Source organism: Gallinula chloropus (genome assembly GCF_964237585.1).
Source record: "Gallinula chloropus genome assembly, chromosome: 5".
Taxonomy (NCBI): Eukaryota; Metazoa; Chordata; class Aves; order Gruiformes; family Rallidae; genus Gallinula; species Gallinula chloropus.
This window is the reverse complement of record NC_140090.1, coordinates 19627090-19653409: the sequence shown is the minus strand read 5'-3', so window position 1 is coordinate 19653409 and position 26320 is coordinate 19627090. Positions and strand designations below refer to the sequence as shown.

At 36.6% G+C, this 26320-nt stretch overlaps 1 protein-coding gene across 1 annotated transcript in view; it reads left to right on the top strand.

The window, feature by feature from the left end:
• The first annotated feature begins 3684 nt into the window (after window positions 1-3684).
• The window catches only part of GRB14 (growth factor receptor bound protein 14), a 47213-nt gene continuing 24577 nt past the window's right edge, over window positions 3685-26320 (top strand). The window contains exons 1-2 of the mRNA XM_084265040.1: window positions 3685-3750; window positions 22659-22815. Coding sequence (XP_084121166.1) covers window positions 3688-3750; window positions 22659-22815 — 220 coding nt within the window. The 5' untranslated portion in view covers window positions 3685-3687. The remainder of the gene's footprint in view (window positions 3751-22658; window positions 22816-26320) is intronic.

Here is a 26320-nt window from a genome sequence, read left to right as displayed (position 1 = left end):
TATATCCAGTGCCTTAAGTACATCACTGACCTTCCTTTACTAGCAGAATATCTCTATTCTGTATGTTGTTATAAACCCCTTACTTGGAGCTACTAACTCTTACTAAGAGCTTTTCAATTCTTGCCCACTCAATTTAGTTACACTTTCTTTAGTGACTAGAAGTGGTTTATATTTTGAAGTGTCTGAAAAGTATCTGCACAATGTTTTCAGAACTGTATCTGGTATCTTAGTGACAAAAATAGGAGTGAAAAGCTGCATGAACATATTAATTTTACAGAGCTCTCAAGCAAGTGAGCTGGATCTGATTTCCTTCCTGTCCAACAGCACTGGCAAAATTCTTTGCAGACCTTCCATGGAAAATGGAAATAGTTTACCTGTAGAAAAAAACTGATTCTCAGTGTTTCCCCAAAGGCATAATTGGCTTTCAAAGGGTTCTGCAAGGCTTGCATTTAGAAGTTGACATTTTATTCTATTTTAATTTTACTTTATTATTTTCATTTTGCTTTTTTAAATTTTAATTTTCTTTTATTTGTGTTTGTGAAATTTAAGAGATGGAACATTTTTAGTGCTCTTGGGTGCAACTGATGTGTGCTTTCATATTTGTTTATATTCATATATATTTATATTTTAAGTAAATTACTGTAGTATTTTTGTCTAAAATGAAGTCAGATCTGAATTTTGGGGTTTTATTACAGTCAAACACAACACTTAAGCATTTGCTTACTTTCTAAATAGGTCTGGTCTGTATATCTGACTGGAGAAGATAAAATACAGATAGTCTCACCGAAGGAAATAATCTTGAGCTTCACCTTGCAGACAAATAGGTCAATATTATTCATAGTACAATAAGCTGCACATGCTTTTCAAGAGCCAAGGACCTTCAGTACTCAGGGGTAAGGAAAAATGGCTTGGGTTATTTTAGTTTCTTTCCCAGTAAACCCACTAATGTAATGCACTGACATCTATAGTACTGCTTCCTAAACATTCTTCCATAAGGTCCAAGGAAAAAAGATTGTAGAGAGTTCTGGTGCTGCAAACATATTCATGTCTAATATTTCTGGCAATAAATTGCCTACAGGATCAAGCTCTGGTACTAAAAGTTGTTTTTTGAATCTTATAGCAAAATTTTGAAGCTATATTATAGAATTTTGAGAACACGCTCCCATAGGAAATAAAAACTTTGTGCCTGAAAGGTAAAAGCCTAATTACAAACACTTGACATTTATCATAGATATCTCTAGTAGAAAAGGATGTTCTTCCTAAAACTTAGAGAATTAACACTTTAAACTTGATCTCTAGAATGAGATATCCTTTTATTTTTATTTTTTTTATTCTTCTGATTTCCTAAAACAGTCATAAGGACTGCAGCTTAAGAGAGAAAAATAGAAGTATAATACCTTAAACCTGGAAGATTAGTTGCTCTGCATCTGTTGCTGCTATATGTACAAATATGTAAAATAAGTCAAAGTTAAAACTGAACCTGTATTATTGACTGAGGAAATGGCTAATACATGCTGTATTTTAAATGGCTTTATGGCTTTATTAAGAGCTCTTGTTTTAAAGCTAACTGAACAAGGATCAAATGTCTCTCTCCAAACAAATTCTCTTTGTGACTTGGCATCAGTTTTGCATCAGTTTTTTTCCACCCTGTATGCCTCCATCAAGGACAACAGGTTTTGAAAGTTTAGGAAAATATTTGTCTTTACTTCCTATTCCTTGGCAGTATTTTATTACAATTTGAGAGCTGCATGTAAAAATACCAGCATGTTGCAGGTTTTTGTTTTTCGGAGGGAGGAGGCATCTTTTTGTATTTAGAGTGTTTATTCTTGTTCATCAATGGAATTTACCATAGCTCTACTGATAAAAAAATAAGTCAGTATGAAAATAGATGCTTTGAATCCATGGATTCTGAAGTATCTTACTGGTGCCAGTCCCTTGTTACATAGTTTTTGCCACTTACAGAACTCTCAAACAGAAAATTACATTAAATCATATTCTTCACCTTGCCAGTGTATAGGGTTTTTTCTGTCCTGGAGATAAAATATTTTTTCTAGACATTTTGGGATTACTACAGAGTGTCCCTCCATTTTTTTAGAGAAAATCTACTATCAGTATGATCTTCTGAATTTTTTCATGAATTATTATATTTGCCAGGTCAGTTCTGAATGCTTTTGAGGACATATACATCAGAGGCGCGCTAAATAATACGCTTGCAGGAACTTTCTATGAAGCTGCAGCAGTCTGCATATCTGATATGTTATTGAGATGTTGTGAATACTTAAATAATTTTTGCAGAATGTCTGCAGTCTTTACTTACAGTGAGCAGTGTTTCTGATGCAAACTGCTTGTTCAAGAGTTATAAAAGAAATACCCAATATCACAGTTCTAGCATCTGTTTAATAATTTAGCTTACAGCAGGATTATTGCTTACTCATGCTGCATAAAACCAGAAAACCTTTTCTATTAAGCACATTACAAGATATTAAAAAAAAATTTCTAGCTTCTTTTACCATACAAGCAATGTAAAATCTTACCCATTTTGACAAAGGAAGGAAAAAACCCTGGCTTCCCTAGTACAGCCACGTTAACAAAACCAGACCTGCTATGCAGATATTTGATACAGTTAGTGAATGTGAGTGGAGTGATAAACACATTCAGTTCATAAGTGAGTGCATATTCAGACTTGTAATATTACATGTGCCACCTTATCAGGCCTTTGTTGCATTGAAAAGGTAGATATTGCATTACTTTAAGTAAAAGGGGAGTTTTGCTGCTGCTTTGAATAAAGTTAGTTAAGAATCATATAAAAATAGTGATGCACAGCACAACTGCTCACCACCTGCAGACCACTGATGCCCAGTTAGTTCCGGAATGGCAGTCCAGCCCCCAGCCAGCTTCCCCCAAGTTATATGCAAAGCATGATGCCATACGGCATGGAATATCCCTTTGGCTAGTTGTGGTCAGCTGCCCCAGCCAAGCCCATTCTCAGCTTCTTGTGCAGCCCCAGCCTACTCACTGGCGGGGCAGTATGAGAAGCTGAAAAGTTCTTGACTTGGTGTAAACATTGCCTGGCAACAGCCAAAATGTCAGTGTGTTATCAACTTTATTCTCGTCCTAAATCCAAACCACAGCACTACGCCTGCTACTAGGAAGAAAACTAACTCTATCACAGCTGAAACCAGGACATCCATGGATTAAGTGCATCTGTTCTTAAGTGCTCAATTACTTTCCTGAAACCCAGAAGCACTGAAGAATTTTTTTTTGTTTGCTGAAAAAAGCTGGGAAAAGAACCAACAAAACTATAACCATTTAGGGTAAAGGGCAAGAATACAGTCTTTGATGATTGATTTGGTTTTTGGTTTTGACAGTGAAGCAGGGCTCTGAGTGATAGAAATGCATGTTGTTATGCTTATTTTTATAACCAGAGATATCAGAGTGGTCCTTTCCAAGGACAGAAGATGACTTTTCAAGCTCTTTGGTTGGTTGATTTTTAGTTAGCCCTACTCCAGTGTCTTCTGTAATTGGCTTTGAGTAGGACTGGATTCACATAAACAGAGTGACATTTGCGCCCTTACTCTCCACTATTTGGATTATGAGAAGTTAGGCTTCAAGGGATATTACTAACTACTTTGTTCTGCTTCATGTTATCATCTGGCTGAAGGCTGCTGAGTTCTGTGAAAAGCAGACATGAATTTGTCTTCAAGAAGAGTAACGTTGCCTGCAATAATGCCAATAACTCTGCAGAAATGGGTATGTCATTTAAATCAGTCTTCTAATTGTGACTTTAGTAATGGTAATACATTTGCTTAGTGTAAACAAACAATATTGAAACAGGGCTACATTATTTATTTCAATTATTTTTTATTTCTCTATTTTAAAAAGAATTTTTTTATTTTCTGACAAATGTAGATTTTTTTTTCATTATGTGAAATACAAGTTTAATAATATACACAAAGATGTATGTGTACATAATTGGATATTTGTTATTGTACTTTTTTCTGTGCCTTGTACAAGAAATTTATTTTGCTTACAGATTAATGCAGTTTATAAAATAAGTATCATAATTGCATTTCAGAATATTAACATATGCCTCTGTAGAAGGGTATAGTCTTCTTCTTAATGGAAGATTATTGGAGTCTGCTTCCTCAGGCTTTGGATCAGCCTTAAACACAACATACTTTTTCCTCACCCTCTCTAACACCTTAATAGTGAATGGTCCATCATGTCTTTTGGGAATCAGGATAACACTGCAGTGTTTCTCTATACCCACTGTAGCTTGCTTTTTTTTGTTCCCTCGCTAAAAAGTGGAAGCAATGCAAAATCCTTATGCCTGTAGGCAGAAGGATTGCCTGGTGTAACTCTATGCATTGGCGGTATCTCTGAAGTTAAAAATACACACAGACCTGAGGTATGGAAATACGACTCTCTGCTAAGTCAGATATATTAACTTCTAAAAAGTTAGTTCAAACAAACTTTAAGTAATTCATTAGTTCGATATATTTTCTAAATGTGTAGATATATTTCAAAAATTCATTGCTGCATAATGTGTCTGAATCACTGCTAATAGACTCTTCTGTTAATCAGAGGCTTTTAATACACCAGCAGTGTGAAAAATGAAATTTCACTGAAATATTGCTGTGGTATTAAATGATTCTCATGAGCAATTTACGCAGGACACAGCATATACTACTTATGGCACAAGTCCAGGGGGTCTAAAGTAGCATGTGAACACATAGCTGTTACTGATTTGAGATGTATTGTGTTCTTTCAGATTAATTAATTGAGTTGGCCTGTGAACATACAATTTTACTGTGATTGATTGGTTCAGAGTAGATTATGCTACTGTTCTAATGACAAGATCATATACTACTTTTCTAGTATGGTCACTTCCCTTTCAGATTTAGATGTGTGAAAGATGTGCTCTTACACAGTTTTATCTTAACACTTTGGTATATCTGTTACACTAGAAAATGTTTAAAAGTTGTCTTTAAGTTTAACTTCTCAGCTTGCATGCTCTCAATCCTGTGGTTCCCTCTTCTTCCTCTGTCCCTTCCCCAACACCCTACCTGGTCTCAAATCTTTAGTTGTCATAGTTTTGCTTAGTTTTGGCTGTTTTTGTTATTTGTATGTTAGGAGATGAAGGCCTTTGTTCTTGCAGGGTGCAATTATATTGGCCTCCTCTGGTATGCACACAGCATTAGTTGGCGCTACGTGGGAGGGGAGAGAGATAGGTAACTTTGCTCAATCTAGCATTCAGAAGGCTAGGAAACTCACTTTTAATTGCAATGTATATGTTAATGGATTGCTTTTATTTTTTTGCTGTTGAGAAGTTCTCCAATGAAACTTAGGGGCTTTTCTCTTTTGGCAGATGCACGGTAAGATTGTTTTCTGTGCATTCTCTCCTGTTTTAAAACACAGATGTTTTCACACTACTGTCAAATTAGCAGTCAGCAGTTACTGCCTATACTTTTTGTTATTTGTGCACTTTGTATGCCCAAAATAAAAATAATGGAAATAGTAGGAGGAAGTGGCCCAGGATGTTGCCGTAGGTAGGTATTGGGTTACACACAGTTGCAAAAACTTAATAGTCGTGTTTATGCTTATGATGTTTGTATCTATGCATGCAGAACTCCTCTTGAAAGTATCTCTTCTCTCTATTCAAAGGGTGTTTTATTATTTCTATAGAAATACTCTTAATTTCTGGAACAGGAATACTATAGGCAGGGAAAGCAGGAAGGCTGACAAGGAAGATCCTTACTTGTAAAGGGGAGCACCTGTGCATGCATGTGCATATGTTATTTTGTTTTTCTTTTTTTTCTCTCAGACATCAGAACCTTTGACATCACCTTTAACTTAAAGTAGTCTTACATTTTTTTGTAATGCGAGAATGTTATGTTAGTACTTCATAGTCAAGAGAAACTTAAGCATTAGTTAATAAAGTAGTATTTTAGGCTATCGATCATCTCCAATCATTGTTTCTTAAATTCATAGAGTGGTTAATTGTGTAACAAGTCTGGTTTACCTAATATTACTGGAAAATTTGCAAGTATATTTTTATTTTTCCCCCCCTCCCTCACAAAGTAAGATTTTGCCTTATCAGTGTGCTAATCTGGCTGTTCTGCCAGTTTCTTTAATATATGGGGTTTTCTCATTTTCATTCCAAATATCTAGTACGCTTTGTCCAAATTTATTTTTTACTTCTTTCTGTTTTAAAATGGGATATGAAATACTTATCACAGGTGATGTGTTTTATTCTTAGGTAATATATTTTTAACTAAAGCTACAGACCCTCTTTTAGATTCCAAGGGGTCCTTTAGCACAGGCAGAAAAATGGCTTGCTTAATAAACATGGGTTGATGCTCATATTGCATACTATTAAAACCTATTTATAGTGTGTATATAGAATAGACACATAATTAATCCAACACAGTTAGAGTGTCTTCCTTACCTTTCATATAAATAACTTTGTACTCCTCTAAAAATGTTTTTAAGACATTGGATTTAAAAGGTCATAATGTGTTCAAAATGTTTTACAGTCAAAGGCCAGTCATTTATTCAAGATAAACAACCACAAGTCTACTACACTTGTTATGTGAGAAGTAGAAAAGTACTTATGCACCTGATGTTGGATGCAAGGTGTATATAAACAGTGAGAGTTGTCATTTTTTTCCACAGCAGCTGGGAACTTCATAGCGTATGAGGTCACACGATGTTAAAAACCTGGTGTACATAGGTAGTGTGTATTGCAGCTGAATAATTTCCAGTGATTCTTGAAGAGATTGCATAGTGTCTTTTAAATGGAAGAAATACTGATTAGCAAATGAGGATGTGATTTAGATTGCTCAAATGTAGGACTGGTATAAGCATGCAAATTTCAAGATTCTCTTGCATCTTTATCCCATCTATTTTTCTGGCCTGAAATCACACGCTGCTTTAATCAACACTTGCCCCTCCCCCAAGGAAAAATGGCCACTTAAGCCAAATTGTACTGAGAATTAGCAATGTCTGTCTGCAAGGCTAAGAGCATGAAAGTAATTTTTGGTTTTGCATTTGAGTTCCCTGAGATGAAAGGCCAATGTGCTAATCCAGGAATTTTACATAAGGCGCTTTAAGTGACACGATAATGGTGTCATTAAATGAATACCTTTTATAAAATAACTGGAGGCAGACAAAGCATTCATGTATGAAACATTTCTTCATAAGGACAAATAAGGAAAAATTGTCATGTAAAGATGCATAAACAACCCCCGTGCCCTTTTTGAACAGTAATAAAAATAAAAGAAGTACAACAATAAATAATACAATACAATAACAAAATGAAAGAAAGGGTAACACACCACAAAGATTGGAAGACAGATGAGAGGTTTAAGAGGGAGATGGGCTTAAATGTGCTCTATAGACATAGGAACAGTGGTCAGAAAGGCTGTGACGGTTGATGTGAAGTAATTGAATCACTTTAAGGTCTTATTCTTAGTTGAATGTTTTGTTTCAGGAGTTATTATGTGGTCTGAGAAAAGATAATGGGGATAACCACAGGTAAAGCAGTAAAATGAGCCCAACTGGAAGTTCAGTATAGAATTAGAGATAAATTACTGGGATAAAGCATCAGGATATGCTGCTGCTGGATCTGCAGAGGCTGATACAAATAGTGAAGTTTTTGAGCCAGAGCAGGAGTTGAGGATCAAGTTCAGGAGGCGGAATGAATATGGATGGGAACGGGCTGAGACTTCTGAATTCAGGAGACTGGTAGTGTGTTTTTTGAAAGATGTTTATTTTTAAAATTACTAGAAGGTTAAGCCAGTATGTAGGCTCAAGGAAAGGTCTTTACACCTTTGTGTATCTAACATGTGCTAAGACAGCTACATTTGGCTTGGGAAGATGTGGAATTTTTGCTTCCTCTTGATAATACATAAAAACTTTGTGAAACCTTGCATACTTGTTTGAGGGAGCATATGACTTTCTAGTTAGCTATGAAAAGCTGTAGTTCATGAGCTGCCTAGAATTCAGTCATCAGTCATACTATACTTGCAGATATTAAGTTACCTACCCATGAAAGAGCCTGGTGTGACGCCAGAGATTGAGTTTGTGGAGAACAGGGAAGAAGGGTGGCAGACTAGCATTTTCTGTCATCGTTGAAGAGGTTTGGTTAGGGTCAGGAACTGTTTTAGGGGAGCTACTGACAGTACCTTCTTGGGGGGGGAGGTTATTGCGGGACTTTTCTCCTCCTGGGTGATGTTGGCCAGATGAATCTAGATTGGATATTATAGTTGAGAAGGGTTCTAAGACCATTTTTTGCTTTGATTATATACACTAAAGCAGGCACCTAAAAATGGGTTCTGGTGTAGCAGTCATAAACCAGTTGGCCAGTCATATTTGTGCTTTGAATAACATTAAACCAATAAAGCTTCCTATTGTTTTTTTTGTGTATAAAAGTGATCCCATGTGTATGAATTAAATAAAAATGGGGCTAACTTTAACAGTCCCTGTGGTTCAGCTACTGGGGTGGAGAGGGAGGCTTTTCTCTATCCTGTCACATTCCAGTCTGGAATCAAATTTTACAGAATATTCTGTACACAAATTAATCAGCTATCTTGGAATTTAAAACGTGTAACACTATGCTGCATAGTTGCCGTGAAAGGTAGATAAGGACATATGTCTCTGTGTGTGTGTGTGTGTGTGTGTGTGTGTGTGTGTGTATGAGAGGGTGAGTAATAAGTGCACAGAGCTTTTTAAAAAGTCTTTTAAAATCTCAGTGGTTTAATACACTTGGTCATTACTCATCCCTTGTATAGTTTGACAAGGTTTAGTGGCACAATTAACGTTGCACTCTGTCTCCTCTCTGTCTTCAGTTCTTGAACAAATCTTTGATATGATTTTCAGTTTCTTCTTGCCTTCTTTGAACATCTAACATTCTTCATACAGTAACCAAGGAAATTGGCAGTGTTTAGTGCCCTACTCTGCTCATAATCCTTTTCTGTTGGCAGAAATCCTTTGGAAAAAACCCAGCTTTTTCATCAATTGAAGAAAGTGCTTGGCCATTTTCTAGCTCTAGTACTTTAGTCTCCTCTTGAATAAATTAGGCTTCAAGAAGTCAGAACTTGACCTTCAGACTGTGTTATCTAGCCTTGAAGTATATCAAGAGCTATTGCTGAATAGTTATTTCTGCTGGTAGTAAACCCCATACTGATTATGCTACATTGCTGTATGTGAAGGGAAAAATTCAACACTGCACACAAGGTGTTGGCATCAGTCCTGTGCAAAAAATCGAATTTCCCTTATGTATATGTCTTCTGTGTGTTACTTTCAATGTACTGCAATACATAAACAAGTACCTGAGACAGTAGAAGATTTTAATTACTTTTGATAAATTGAATAAATACTAATAAATGTAAGAAAATTTAATCACCTTGCCCCAAGAAAGTATTCATATTTGAGCTTTTTTTCTTCTGCATTTTCATGCTGTTTCTATGGGTACTGACCATGCCCCATGCTCCCCCACTCCCTGTTTTTTCTGCTTGGTCTGTAACAGAGGCAGGACCAATCGAAAAAGCTACCAGGTGCTTTATGGACCTAAAAAGGAAGTTATGATAGTATTATAAAAACTTCTGAACCAATATATTTATTGTACCACCCAAAATCTTAGCATGGTTCCAGTTCATCTTGGTCTCTTGCGCTTCGTAGTGACTTCCTAATATTTCTGTTTTAAAGTTGTCCTTATTCAGTTGCTTTCAACCTTTTATTTATATTTACATTTTTTTCAAGACAATCTGTTTTTCATAGTTCCAAGTAGTTATATAAGAACAGATTTATTTTGGCACAGTGCAGAGTGTAATGGGTGCCTTTGGAACAGTACAAAGCAAGGCGAGTCTAACTTCCCAAGTCACTCTTTCCAAGAAAGCTTCCTGAGCCAGAGTTGACAGGCTCTCATCATATTTCTCGTATTTCTCGTAACATATTTTATCTCTTCTCTCTGGCAGATCCTAATGACTTTCATGGACTGTGTCTTTACCAATACACATGCTAGGGCATCAAAAATGTTAACTTGAAGAGACATCGGTTTTTCCTTTCTGTCCTATGCCTTGCACATATGTAAGGCTACAACTTCTTTCAGTTTGTGTCTTTGCTGATACCTTTTCTCTTTGTCACTGCTAAAATTCTTGCGAAGGACTGAGGCCTGGGAGGAAGCCTTCAGATGACACCCTTAATGCTTTTCCTTTATTTCCTACTAGAATCCTCTTTGTTTCAGTATTCCTCAGTGTACTTTGAATTCTTCACAGTCTTTTTCATCACTCCTGTTGCATATTGTGTCATTTCTACTTCAAACCTTTGCCCTTACATAGCATTGTGCTTTTTTCTTAGACCACTTAAGACTGCTTTTCTGAACCAGTTAATTCCCTTCTCCAAGAGGTTAGCAATTAAATGGTATTTAGACTGAGTAGCAGTTGGAGCCCTCTACTTGTCTTGTACTAGCTTGACAGTCAGACTTAACGAGCTCATCATATTATCCACCATCCGCATATGCAAGCCCTCAGTGTTGTCATTTTTTTCTTTGGTCCTGTTGACTGTAACTTTTTGGATTGGAGTCCATCACCATCTTTTTGGGTATCCTGTTTGCCAAGACTTTTGGAATGATCATAACACAAATAAAATACATTTATGATGAAAGGAAAATGACTTGTGTGGGGAAGAGAAGCAGCAACTAGACAACCTTGACAACCTTCAAATGTAGGGTATCGCAGCGTGTGCAGAGATGAGAAACATGCTAGCTACTTCTCTATTTTCAGGTATAACTGCCTGAAGGCTGTTCAGTCTACATACCTCATTTTGGTTTGGAACACTAGAGGTACAGGCTGTCAAAATACACTGAATTACTGAAATGATTAGTCTCTCTTATTACTAGATCATGCACTTAACATTATCTTTCAGTTTCACTTTTGTCAGTTGTTTTAGTGAGTGTCTCCTGCATTAGATGACTCTTTCATTTTTGCCAACAATTACAGGGCCTGATTTCCATGCCCGGGTGCTCCTAGTTTGGATTTGTCGACAAAATTTGCTGACAAATCTGTAATAACATGACAGTGTATAGTTGAATGTTTTACATGGTTTGAGTAGACTTACTAGCTTTATTGCAGGATTTACTCTTTATTTGGATTTTATGCTTTGGCTGGAGGGAACAATGCTGTGTGAATAAAATGAAAGACAAGTTGAAAAGTGCTGAGGCATAAAAGGTTATGTCAGTATCACTCTTCTACAGCAGTTGAACCTTGCTCTAATATACCACCAGTGACTGGAAGCAGATACTCAGAGACAGTACTGGGCTGGAAGGATGCTGTGGTCTGGTCCAGCAAGGCAGGTTTTTTTGGGTCTTAACACCAAATAACAAAGTTCTTCGACATTCTAAAACAACTGTTTATTATAGTGGCTTAACCTACATAGCATTTGTTATATTTACTCTGGAGATTCCTTGTACCACTCCAGAAATAGCAAGAAAATTTTCAAATTTTCTCTAGGTATAAATTGAAATTTTGCATAGTCTAACAGAGTCTTCATTCCTTTCTCCTCTGGTAACATCCATGGGAATGCATAGGTGATAAAGGTGGTGACAAAGACAATCTTTGCTTTGAAGCTGTGTTGTAGTTTGAGTCAGGACTTCTTTAAAAAAATGTAAAAGGGAAGGGATGTTTTAATTTTTTTTCTTTTTTTTTAATTTAAAAAATATTTTGGGACTGCTGCAAAGGAAATGAGAAACTAATTGCTCTCCTAATGGTGTTATTTTGAGTCTTGGTCTTTCTCAGCTTCAGCAAGAATCTACTCTACTGAGAAATAAGCACTTCAGCGTGAAAAACCTGGTAGAAACAATAGGTACTTCTTTTTATAGCTGGTATCTCTTCAGAAACATAGAGTGCAGCCAGAACGTGGCAGTAACAGATTTACTTTCTCTTGTGCTGGAACACAGCATTCTATTTATCTCTGACAAGCGGAAGATATGTTGGACAAACTGCACTATTAAATACAGAAAGCCTCATTTAAATAATGTTAACGCTTTGACATAAATAGGGACAAGCTATTCAAACACGAGGCTGATAACATTCTGCCCTTAAGTTTGTTGTACACAGAAAACAAAACAACAGAAGTGTGTTTTAGTGGCTTTATATTTAAATTTCTTTCTCCCCTCATCTTCATGCATGACTTTTCTAGGAAGTAGGCTAGCATGGAGGATAAAGAGCAGTGGTGCTCTGGGAAGTTTTTTCCTTCTTTGTTCATTTTCTATTTCACAAACATTTTAAAAAAAAAATTAAACACTGAAGTTCCTTCTTCGAGTCAGATTCTTTCAATCCTCTAGCATTATTTTCCATCCCATCCCATTCTCCTTTTTAAGTGCATTTAATTTAAGTGGGTGCTTTTCCATCAGTATGTGGTAAGCACATTCTAAATGTTGCTGTTATATATAGGAAAATGTAAAGCTGTGTATTACTATTAAGTATATAAAAGCTATGTACAATGTACTAATAGGGCTAATAAGTGGTTCACCTCCGCTAAATTAACTTTTTTTTGAGGAAAAATTAATGTGGAAGTATACTTGTAAACCTTAATGCAATAATTAAGACCAGGCTGATTCTTAATCTCTTAAATTGAACAATTTGAAATTTTGTCTTAAAGAACTTGGTTTGGAGGCAAATATGAACCACTCAACCACTACCAAGATGAGTTTTGTATCTTTCTAGTTATTTTAGCAATTTTCTGTGAATTTAATGAGAATGATTATGGCAGCTCCAAGTGGAGATAATGTGTCACAAAGCATGTACATATAACCTAAAAAACTTAGGATTTGAACTGAGCTGTGTTGGTTGGACACACTGCACTATATGAAGGAGGTGATTCTGACAGTAGGTGGCATGATGCATGGCTACAAGGGAGAATAACTTGCACACAAATGTACTTGTTCTGAAGCTGTGTTATGTTACGTTCTCCTCTGAGTTTTAAAATTTCTTTCCCTTGTTCAAAGAACTATACCCAAGTTTCACTGGGTTGTCATAATAATTTATTTATTTATTTTTAGTGTTTAGAAAGATGTATGCCTTGTCTTCCTAATGAAGATCTACATACTTGTGTACTGGGTAGCTGTGCATACTGTGCACTGAGGCTCAGAAGTGACCCAACATTTGAAGAGCTGTCTGTAAGTAAGTGGTACATAGAAGACGGAAATAGAGAACCTTTCACCTTTCCCAGGGCAAGAGGTTTTTCAGATAGCTTTGTGTCAGGTGTCAATGTACACACTTAGCATTAATAATATAATGAAAAATATCTTAAGACATTTTATTGTTACTTGTAAGACATGGGTTCTCCACTCTGATTTAAGGGTTAGTATGAGTCTGAAAATCTTTGAGTATAGCCAGCCAGTTTTAAAAATGAGTCATTCATTCCAAGTTTATCATTATTTTGCAGTCTCTCACTCCACAACTGTTTAATCTTCATAATGGCTGTTCTTTAAAAGGACTTGGGTAAAGTTATTGATACCAAACAGTGTGAACTGCATCACCCCACTGAGATTTTTCCAAACAACAAGATGGGAAAAAGTTTTCATAAATGTAAGAGTGGAATTTCTTCTAGGAAGAGACAGATTCAGATAATGTTAGTACATGTATACCTATCTGCCTGGCAGTGGTGGCTTGCAAATTCACAATGCAACACCCCAAAATTGATCTGCTGCAGTAGTCCTTGGGCTTTTCCTCTTTGTCAGGACTGAACAGAAGTTTATACGCTGTGCACATCAGATGGAGGCTTGGATTCCATCTATTAATTGCTTTCTATTGCTAGTAGGATAGACAGATTTGCAGTTTAAGTTTCTTTAAATTTTAGATTGTATAATGTTCTGTTAACTATTTGGTTTTTGTCTTAATATTTCTAGTGTTCCCTCTATTTAAACTGGCAATTTTATTTCACCTGTAAAGAGTAGATCTGAGAACATGTTCTTCCATATCCATTGTGAATAATTAATGCAGATAAATCATTTAGCTGCTCTGCAGTGTGTTTGTCTTAAGTGATCATTTGGCTGCTTAATCATTTGGCAAACCTGCTAATTTTCTTTCATCTCTGCTATTCCTTGGAATTGTATTACTTGAAAATTTTGCTAATGATGCAAATGATGCTCTCAGCTTTCTAGTTATTCATATACATCTTACCCATTGTACATGAAATACCTCTTTAGCTGCTTTTGTTTGGAGTCTTGATAGCCTTAAAAAAAAATCTCTGGCAAGACAGAATGATTTGAGATTCCTTTAAAATAAATTGTCCCATCCACCCCCACCTTACCTGATAAGTAATGTGCATTCTTTTTAAGGACTTCATTGTGGTTTTTTACTTCTGTGAATCCCTTTGCATTTCTTATTCCTGATTTGGTCCTTTGTTGTGGTAATGGCTGTTGATGGTAATAAATCTTTCACTTGCTATGTTTAATCACGTATTATTTATTCCTGCAGTTGTTAGAGTGTGTTGAACTTCACAATGTAGCTGTTGTTATTTAATTCTCCAATTACAGTACTTTTTAAGCAAAGTATCATATTATAGTTATATATAACATATATAAAATGTCACTTTCTGCTCTAAATGTAGCTCTTCTACAAGTTAATTGTCCAAAGCGTAGAAATTGCTTTCTCTAGACCTTGCCTCTTGTTCAGGGTTATATAGAGCAATGAAATCTTCTGTAACTATTTTATTACTATTTATGTTTTTCTTCTGTTGACTGATGTTGAAAACGTGTATATATCAAATTCAGGATGAAGTAATGATATTTATATTTTGTCTTTCCTGTTGTCTTTCAAGCCTTGTTTCTCTTCAGTTTTACTGATGCTGTCTTTGAGGTGATTGCGTGTCAGCGTTGTCCTTATTCTGCCATTTTTTTCTAAAATCAGAATGTGATTGTCATAACCTTAATTTGCTATATTTTTGCATGTAGCTTATCAGAATTTGGAGATCTGCATAATTGAACTTCCTGTTTTATAATACAACATATTTACACATCTAAAGCAGTAGTCATACAAGGAAGTCTAAGTGCTTTACAAATCTTAATGAGTTCAATCTGTTACCCTGCTGTAGAAACAGATTTCAGTTCCGCTGCCCCATTTTACAAAAAGGAAACAGGGACTGACACTGACTTGCCCAAAGTCAGATGGCAAATACTTATTTTGAAACTGAGAATTGGACTTTTTTTGCCTCTATGGAATCTCATTTTTTTTTTTAATTGCTTCTTCCCATTGCTATTTAGTTCCTTTTTGTGTGTTGTGTTTTGTTTTGTTTTTCATTCATGGGATGGTCAGTCTTGTGCTGGATCAGGTAGGGCTCAGTCTGTACTAAAAGTCTGGACAAGGGAAGTGACTGCTTGGGCAATATAGACAGTTGCTGTAGTAAGCTATCATAAGACTACTACAGAAATTAAATAGAAATTGTTTTAGATTATCATCTTCACATCCTGTTAGCATGAAATTAAACATTTTTTAATGCCCTCTAACAGAACATTTAGGTCTAAATAAAATTTGTTGCAACAAATTCATGAATTACTAGAGAAATGGAGGTTGTCAGTGGTTTTACATTTGAATAAAGGCTGAAAATTGACATTCTTTTTGCTTTTAGAAACTTCTAGATTTTCCCTTCTTGGCGCTTTGGTTTTGTGGCAAGACAGACATAACTGGTTATTAGCATTTTGAAATCTTTTGTGCTTTTGGGACCACACCTCTATATCTGTCTATATTATCAATAATAGATAAGTGTATACAAAGTTCACTTTTGGTCACTTTGACAGCTGCTTGTCCTCCTTTCTGCAACTGCTGTTGTTTGATGTTTTCTGTCCTTGTAATTGGAGACTTGGCTTACCTTCAGTTTCTTTAAATAGATCTCCCAAATCTTCAATGTATATCTTCTCAAGCTGTAGAAGGTGCTTTTCTTTAATAGTCTTGATGATCCGATTGAAGATGATGAGTTTTGTTTAATTTCATGTCGTGTCTGAAGTGTCCAACCTGTCTATTTTGGCTTTTTAAAATAAGCTTTCTGTTTTGTAACTTGAGAATAAAGCAAGGTATTGTAGAACATTGCAGCTACAGAATAGAAAATGTTGCTGGCAATAGGATCTTAAAATTCCCTTTCTTGAAGTTGAAAGGAATACAGGGAGTCTGTGCATGACAGAGACTTTAAGTCTAATTGCTGTGTCACTTCGGCTACTGTATATTTATCCTGTATATTTTTCTGCATGGGAGCAGAGTTCTTTCTGCCTCTTGAAGCTGGACTGCATACCAAATAAGAAGCCAAGATTCACTGGTTACTATATTTTACATTAATGTTTTTTTGGATTACATGCTGGAACTCAGATTTCCCCTGTTCCCTCATGGGCAGGCTTCCAGGTAATTATCCGTAGTCACTGGGTCTCAGTTCCTACCTGCCCAATTATATATGTTGATAAGTCTGTGCAGAAATCATGTAGTGTATTGGGAACCCTCTTCAGAAGAGAAGTTCACAGGCTTAATGACCAGAATTTTGGATTTGGGTGCCTAAAATATTAACATACCCTCTGTTGTTTTCAGTTTGTACTTCAGTTCTCTGTGTTTGCTTCTCACAGGGACACATACAGGATAAATTTTTGAAAGCTCCTGTTGTGCCAATTGAGAGAATAGTTGCTTTACAAGGAGCAGCTACATTTTATGTGCACTTTTTTTTTTTTTAAATGATGGATGCAGATTTCTAAAAACTGTGTGAAAATCTTCACTTTGCAGGAAATAGGGGAAGTTTGCCTTTTAACTGTAGACTAGGATATTTTAAAGGGAAAGCCTTGCACATATATCTGACAAAGAAGACAGTAAACTTTACTAACACACTTTTTTTTAAAGTACTCTTGAGTTAACCTGCCCTTAGATATTTTTATGAATACAGAATTTTACTGATTTTCTCTAAAACCAAGACATACTATTGCTAGAAGTCATAAAGTAGTTCAAAATGCTAGAAATTTCTGAGTGCTTCCATTGTAGTTCAAATACACTCCAAATCCTTCTACCCTCTGCCAATATCAATAAGCAAAATACTTTGTCTAGCAGGGAGCAAGGTTGGAAGTTGGAGAACAAATGCTTCAGGCAAATAGCCTGTTAGTTAACACTAAAGACAGAGGTTAGCACAGTATCAGCCGGGATCTCAGGGGAAGTATGGCACCCTGGAGTGTAAGACTCTTTAAGGCCTGGTTTTGCATACAATAACTGTGCATTTAACATAAATGTGACTGAAATTGTAATGTAAGTACAAAATGTGCAATGTTTTATTCATGGGGGGAAAATAATTGTAGAAATGATAAGCTAAAGTTAGGTGCTTGTATCTTTATAAATAAAGGTGGCCTGTTTGGGTTTTTTTTTTATTTTTAAAATGGTACTGACCATCTACTGTCTTCATGGCTGTACGAAAACATTAAGAACTGTGTAAATGTCCAGTCACTTCGATGTAGACACCTAAATATGGACAACATGTGCCAAGTGCTTCTTTTTCTGGCTTTTTTCACACGTCTTGAAATTTGAAATTCCTCAGTACAGGGTATGGTCTTTCCAGACCAGATGGCTGGAAGATTCTGAAGAATCAGGCTTGGACACCCTCTTTTAAAAGTTTAGAAATGTATTATTTAATTATCACAGTGGAGATGATGGTTGAGTGTGGAAGAAGACTTGGGGGAGTAGAGTCCAGCCTTCTTGCTCCTCCCTCCTCCCACAGTGATTACCTTCCTTGTTCTTTTGAATGAGTTCTGTGGTTTTGGTCCTTCTGAGTATTTTTTAGTATAAAAGCTAGAGTCTCCCTTGTCCTTTTCTATGTTAAATACTAGGTTATATTTGTCAACATGGATTTTACATTCTGAGTTCAAATGATAAGTGAAATAATATTTTCTTTTTGAAGCAACATTTCTTATAAAAATAATTTTGTTTAAAGGATAAAGATGCATTGCATGTACTTCTGGGCCCTTAGCTGATTTTTAATGTATTGAAAAATGGGAAGAGGATGCAGAAGAAAACTGTACTTCCTTGCCTTCTCCCATAGACAATGAAAATGATTAATACTTGTCAAGTTCAGCAAGTTGCTTTCCTCTTATAAGAACATCTTGGAGCTGCTAATTTCTTACTTCCAGAGGTATTGAGATGTTTTTTCTGATCTTGGGAAGAGCTAAAATGCCCTTGTATTTATAAAATAGACGGGAAAGAAGAATATTTGAGCACTACTGTGGCAACTAGTTCTGTCTACTAATAGGTATAGTCAATGGAAGTTAAATAGCTTGCTCTAGAACAAAGCTTGAGAGTGTAATGACAGCTTGCTCTCAAATTTTTCTTTGTAGCTTTCTCTGCTACTTCTCAGACAAATTTTCAGGTGAAAAAAAGGAGGAGAGTGAGGATCACTGGCAAGCCTCATGCATGATGATAACTGATCATAAAAATAAACTGGTCACTCAGACCTCCTCATCTGTTTGGGAGGTCAGCATAACTGCAAGTTTAGCATAATCCTGCCACCCTATAATTCTTGGAGCATCCACTACCACTGGAAAGACAAATATTTATTGCAATGTATTTCCAAAGAAAAACGGGATTTTGAATTTATCTCCTTTGAACAAAAACATTCCCAGTAAATCCTACAAGAGACTTTGTTTCAAAGAAAGCAGAAAGCGCAGACAGAGCAACATTTTTCTAATTAAAAGATCCCTCAAAGGTCACTCTAACTGATGAGATTTACACCATCCCATTAAATTCATTAAACCAGAACTGTAACAGAAGTTCAGAAGGGCCTGTTAGGTGAGTGCCTGCCCGTTGTCTCCTGCTGCATTTGAAACCCCTTGCAAGGAAGAGAAAAACGGTACAGCATTTGTGTTTTATAAGGTAGCATGTCATAGCTGTGAGATGGGGTGATCTGTTGTGCAGAATTGATTCCCCTGTATTGAGAAAGCTGAGTGGGAATACTCACAGAGAATACAGATTCTGAGTTGTTGTTGGTTTGTTTGTGGGTTTTTTTTTTGTTTGAGGTGGGTTTTTTTGTGCGTGTGTTGTTTTGTTTTAGCTGTGTTCTTGTAGTCCAAGGCCACCTCCAAGGCTTCCCACTCCCTGAGTTGAATGGCCACAGGCAGCTCATTATCATGACTTGTGTTGCTGTCTTCAGCATTTTAAAAAGTCTTTTTCTATTTCTTCAGCAATAAGAGTGTAGTTATCTGCACTGTGACTCTTAACCCTTTTAAAAAGAATTTCTGTAAAAATCGTCCATCAAGGGCCTCAGCATGGGCTATACGTGCTCCTGCTGTAAAACAAGCACACCACCTGACTCTGAGTACCTGGAGAAAACTGGTTGCTGGTGTGTGCTAGCAGGGTCTCCAGCCTGGTGTGGATTTTCACCCTGACTTTATTACAAAAACATTGACAAATAGAAGTTTTCAGTTGGAAGGGTCCTACAACAATTATCCAATAGCAGGAAAGTAGCGTTAATTCTCTTCCTTCCTTTCCCCTTCTGTATTCTCTGTCTCCTATCTGGCATTTCAGCCTGACACAGTTACTGGAGAGGCTAATGAAGCTGTCCATGACCTTTAGTGCTGCCCAGAGGAGGACATGTTTCAAGGCTGATGGGATGCTGTTTTGTCTACTTGTACAGCCCTCTATCCCATTTACAGCACACCCTGCCAGGCACCTCTCTAAACTTCATCTTTGAATCCTTGTAAATACTGCAGGAATTGAAGTAATGCCATGCCAGTTTATCCTGAAATGCGGAACATAATTTCTGTGTGACTGGAGTAGGAGTTTACTAAGTTGTGTGTATGGAACAAGACCTTACTACAAGCAGGCTGCTTTGTTACGCATCTCACTTGTTTAGCAGTGCCAAAGCATAGACATCTTATAAAACCAGCCATAGCCATCAACCACAGGTGCTTTGGCAATATCGATCATTGACTTCAATATTGATCTGGTTGTTTTGATTTTTGTATTAAATGTAACTACTGTGTTGTAGCTTAGGCCTGTGGAAACTTCAGATCGACTTGCTCCAAGGTCTGCCTGTTTCCTCTGGAAGACTCTGCTTTGAGATGATTGATTCATGAGTAGAGATTTTCACCACTTTAGAAGCGTGATTTTAATGTTTGCAGTATCCTGGAGATCAGTGTCGTGGCAAGGGTGGCTGAACCTCGTGTAGAACTCTTGAGCTGTCATCATTTATTAGCTGAAATATTAAAGCAAATCATCATAGACTTCATGCTGATTTAAGATGCTGGGCCAGAGTTTGAAGCAGAATTGCCTTATATGTAGTTCCATAGAGAAAATGAGTTTTTTGGAGAGGAGTAAGGTCATCAGTGTGCTTTAATATCTATGTGGGTTTCAAATGGAGTCAGTTTTCCTTATTTTGATGTTTGGAAAGCATGGGTGAGCTGACCTGATATTTTTTTTTTTTTTTTAGTTTTTGGATTTTTGCTGGTAGTGGGGGGAAGCAGGTGACAGGAGATATGGTTGCAGCTCCTTGCTCACTTTCTACCAGCTTTGGCACTAAAGACAGGAGCTGCTGTAACAGATTAGGGAAACAATACATTGCTGATTGTTCATTAGATGCTTGAAATGAGCATGTGTTTATTAAGGTAGCAATTAAGGACTGACTGACAATAACACACTTCTTTGTCTTTAAAAGAAGAATCACTGAATCACAGAAGAGTTGGAAGGGACCTCAAAACACCATCTAGTCCCTTCTGCCTCTGCCAGAGCAGGATCACCTAGACTAAATCACATGGAATGGGTCCAGGCGGGTTTTGAATGTCTCCAGAGAAGGAGACTTCACAACCTCTCTGAGCAGTCTGTTCCAGTGCTTGTGTCTTGATGTTTAATGAAGGGTTTACAATGGTATTTAGGTTTTGTGCATAGAGCTCAGGTGAGGTGGGTCCTGTATTCTGATGAATATGGATAAATTGAATAAATTGAGAGAAGACATTAAAAATGTCTTGGATTCCCTTTGTGTTGAGGATGTCTGTGCTTTGACAAACAGGATAGTTGAACCTGTGCTGAGTTCCTTGCTGCTGTGGCCAGATTGTCCCTAGCAAGAGAGCTGCTTGGTTTTTCTGTTGGCACAGTATGCAGTAGGCACTGCACATGTGCATTGAGACTCAGCCTCATTTGGCAGAGTGGTGTTGCTCAGTGTTACTTCATGCTACTGGAAAATGTAAATATTGGAGAATAAATCCAGTTCTTAAAGATGAATTAATGTATTCACTTCCCAATCTCATGACATTGAATGGGTTTTGGATGAAAACGCTTGTTTGAAAATATAGAGAGTAAAAAAAGATGCGTTCCAGATTGTATCACTTAGTGTGTTTCGGAGTACCTGGAAGACTTTTATGATATGTTTAACGTTGCATCAAATCTTCTATACCTGCTCAAGTTTACCTGACTATTTATGTTTCTAAGAAAATCTCAAACATCTGTTTTATTTTAGAATTATGTTACTAATCTGACACAGTACCACAGATGAGAGTTGGTCCTTGTGCCAGGAGCCTCAATATTTTTATCTTTTTGTGTTTTGTCTGCTTTTAAAACATGAGAAATAGAGGAAATCTAAAAGTCTTGAGTTTCTTTACTCTTATGAGTAGTATGAAATTATTTTATACTTGTATAAAAATCCCCAACCCTTCTATGTTGACTTTAATGGGATTAATCACTGTGCGGAGTTTATGAAGTCAGGTCATCAGTGATTTGCATGAATTCCATCCCATTCACTGATTCATCTGAGTCATTTGATTCACTCTCCTTCAGAGAAAGAAAAAGAGAAAAAAATACCTAAGCTGTCGTGCCTTCTTTCAAACAGTCAATATGCAATAGGACTTCCTCAGCCTCTTTTGGAGTTTCTCATTTGGAACAAAGCATGAGTAGGTTTAGCTTCACCTCTTCAAGAACTTGATGGACACCCATTCTTCAAGACTCTGAATGTGTACCAGTGTTGAAAAAGTTGTGAGTTTATATTGCCTCCTTTGCTCACATCGTACATAATGGAATAAAGAAACTTTAAAAAACTGAGGTGGTAAAATGATACAAGTTGTCTAGTTTGTGGTAAGTTTTTTCCATGTACATCTTCTAAAAAGTTTTGTTATCTTTTCTGGTCCTCATATGATGGTAGTTCTTTCCCACGTACGATGTTTTTATTCTGTAGGTGTATGCCTTTTTTTACTAATAGTTCCAGCTCTTGCTTGTCAAAATTTGATACAGCTCTGTAACTTCTTGTTTTTATTGTTTGTAGAATTAGGACTAACTCTATCAACTCTTTCTACAGTTCTTCAGTCATAGAGTTCTTGAGTTTCAGTATTTATCCTCTGTGTTTTTTTCATTACCTTATATAAGAATGCAGAATTTCACCATGTTTATTTACCTCTCCACTACATTTTTTTTTTAAAGTGAATGCACCAGTCTGTCCAGTGTCCTGTGGCAAGTGATGTCCAGTAGCCAAATTTAGAAGTGGGATATTCTTGTCTAGCTGCTTTGTTCTCTATTGCACTGGAGAGAAATGACTCTTCGTATTGCAGTGTGTATAGGTTCTTGTCTCAGTCATGAAGCTGAGAGAAGAACATATTTTGACACACTAAATAAAAATGTAAAATTTATGGATATTCTAGCTTTTTTTTTAATTTATTGCAGGTAATTAAAGTACATAGTGAAGATGATACTAGCAGAGCTTTGGAGGTACCAAGTGATATAACAGCCAGGGATGTATGTCAGCTCTTGGTATTGAAGAATCGCTATACTGATGATCACAGCTGGACTCTGTTTGAACAACTTAGCCACACAGGTTTAGGTAAGACTAATGCTATATAGTGATCCATCAGTAAAGGTGTTTGGTTTTCATTTTTGTGTAGAAGTGCAATTGTAATAGAAAGGATTCAAAGCAAAATGATAGGAAATACTCATGTGAATTTGTTTTTTTGGAAGTTTGTTGCTGTTTCTCTTTTTTTGAAAGCATAGCTATCAAGTACATTTTGTCATAGTACGTTTGCCTCACACTGATATGTAAGAGTGATTTGGAAGACATTGACCCTCAATGTTCTTACTGCATTCCCTTCCTCGCCCTTCCTTGATTTGCCCTAGCAGTTCTTCCTCTTTGACTGGTATTTCCTGCTTATCTCTAGCAAGACTTATTTTCATTGCAAATAAACCAGTGGTTGTTCCCAACATACCTGTGTGAAATGTGACATCAGGGACAGAAAGCGATTAGACGGTGCTATCCCATCTGGAAAATAGGACTTGGTCTTCAGAAACAACATCAGAGTACATTGTCAGTATTTTCCTTCCATACAATATTTGCCTAGATTTATTGTGAACTCTGGGACAAGACTACTAAAAAAGCAGAACCAAACCATTCTAAACTTCCAATTATGGACCAGTGAACTGTGTTGAAATGACTTGATGCTTAGTATTTTAAGTTGCTGGAAATTAAATGCTCTGTACTCCTTTACATCAGCAGTGCTCCTCTAGTGTAGTAAAATTCTTTTTTTCTATTGTACAGTTGAAAAGGTGTAATCTGTGGTTTCAGATGACAACTATAATTTTAACTTCTGGCCTCTGTTCCTTTTTGTAGTGCACAGATGTAATTTTGCAGCATAAAAACACATTGACACAAATTAAACGTATAGAGGAAAGGGGATGTTTGCAGAGATGTAAAAACTGCAGAACACAGGAAAGACTTCACTCAGCAAAAGATGAGTTTAAGCCTACTGCTAGGATATCATACTGAACTGATACTAAAACAGCCTTCTTTCTTTTTTACAGCATTACATTTTGGTACAGGATTGTGTTTGGTTTTTAGGGAGTTATATCAGAAAAATCTACTGAAAGACAAATACCATTAAAAATCTGGTCCTAATTTCATGTCACTGAAAGTTTCCATATTATTCTTGAATTTCGGCACTGTCCTAGGGTTACCAAAGGTAGTACTTGTACAAATTCAAGGGCAGTTCCAGATGATAATATAAAGAGTGACTTGAGAAAGAGGATGTTTTGGGGCAGCCTCTATGCATTCTAAAATAACCAGAAAATTCCCTTAAGTACTTAATTCTCAGAGACTGCCCTAGTACTTGGTAAATCCAGTACTGTTGATTTAAAGAAAAAACACACCACCACCACCAAAAAAAACCTCACCAAAACTGCCCCCACCCACAGTGGATATTTATATATGGCTAAAAGCTATTGTTAAACTCTTTTTCTCTGTATATGTCTAGGGACATTTGTGTAAAATAAACTTGACTGTGCATCTCCAACTGTATTATGTTTAACAGACGTATTTTAAAGATGAACTACAAAAGCTAAAACTGTTTTCTGCCCTTTTCTGCTCCTTTATCCTATGAAGGCAGCCACAAACGTTTTTCTTTTTTTTTTCTTGCTTTGTAACATTTCAAAGATATTTATAAGCTCTTGCACTGAATGTATCAGTTGTAAGATGCTTCCAGCTCAGAGAAAGGTCAGCGCTAAATCTGGGTCGAGGCTGTAAATGACTGACTGCTACAGAAGAGGAGGTATAAAAATGGCTTTAGACAACACTACTATATAAATAGTAGAAGTGTTTTCTGTATTTTATAGTGTGGCTGGTGTTTAAGTGGTGTAGTAACTATTGAAGAAGACACTTTTGACAAACCATGCCAGAACAATAGTCCCATCGTTTCTCCAGGTTCATTTATTTGCATGATACGCTTGCTTCATTCTGAAGGATATTTTTTGAAGATTTCAGTATCAAATCATTAGTGAAGTTGCTTTTCCTAAAATTCTGAAATTCTCAAATTTGCTGGCACGCAGGTCTGAAGACCTGCATTGGCCATATAGTCTTATTGCTCCAGCTGATTTTGGCATAGGTTTGGAAAAAGGTGAACTGTTAATTTGAAAAATAAAATTATTTCTTGGATAATGATAATAGCAATTCAGTATTACTAGCCAAGGGAGGGAAAAACTTGAGATTTTTTTTTTTCTTTTTAATAATTGTGAAAAGTAACAGGATTATTTTTATGATACTGTTATATCTAGTGTTGTTGGAAAGGTTTAACATATTGATCTTGACTTGGTTAATTTATGTTCTGAAGCACTGAATGAGTAGCATGAACAAACATTTTCCCATTTAGGCTTGGACTGTGTGCTATTTGTTATTTTTTATATATACTTTAACCATGGACGGTTGGTTTTTGGACAGTTGGTTTCTGCTCCCAAGTTAAATGAATGGATGTAGAAAGGAGAAGTACCGTAAGCGAGTGTGTGTCTCTGTGTAAATTCCAGTGTGATGGGGATTAATAATTCATTCATCAATTAGGGAACATTTTCTTTAATATCTAACAGCTGTCTGAATACTCTTGAATTAGATATGATTGCATGAATCTTAGTGAGCGGAGTGTAGTGTTCCGCTTTTAATCAAGACAGACATTAATTACATCACTGGAGTGTGCCTTCGTTGCTGTGTGGAGGTAACTGCAAGTGAAGGTTAGGAAAGAAAAAACCCACAACCAAATCCCACTCAAAACATAAAACATTGTCTGTGTGTTCCTGCATTCACAAACCTGTATGGCCTTCAGTGTGGAACTATACTGTTGAACATTAAACATGATTATGTCCTTACTGCTTGGCAAGTGCTGACCCAGGTGGTATTGACTCGGGGTGAGATGGTTCCCCCACCTGTTGCTTCCCCAAGGCACCGGCTGGTACTCCCTGACTGCCCGCCATGCAGCACCCATGCAGTGTGCCCACCCTCTGCCACTGCCTCAGCAGTAGGCATGCTCTGCTTCCTACCCACCTCCAAAGTTTTGCAGTAGCCTGGGCTCTGTTTCAAATATCTGAAGTACAACTGTTATTACAACACTATAAATCGCAATATATGTCAGAACTGTGTGGTTCTGGTATGTGTCCTTTCTGCCTCAACCTATTGAATTAAAAAAATTCTTGGTGGTTTTCTACCTAAGATTATTGAAGGCAGCTGAGGAATGCCTGGTATTGGATGCTGCCATGTCATCAATCCCACCGGATACCTTGGTGTTGGAATCCTGTAATTCCACTGCAATTCCCCTGTACAGGGCAGGCTGTAGAAACAGATGAGTTTTCCATAGCTGTTTTTATTTTCAAGGAAAATGCTGTGTTCATTCTGAGTTTTTTCCTTTTCTAGTAAGAAACTTTTGTGTTGACTGTAAACAGTTTTCCCATTTGCTTCTGCAGCTCAATAGATGTCTGTTCTAGAGGTCCTCTTTGAAAAGGTGATAACACCTTGGCCAGGCACGTCATTGTTATGTTTCAGTCTCTCATTTTGATTTCACTGTCTGAGTTATTTTAGG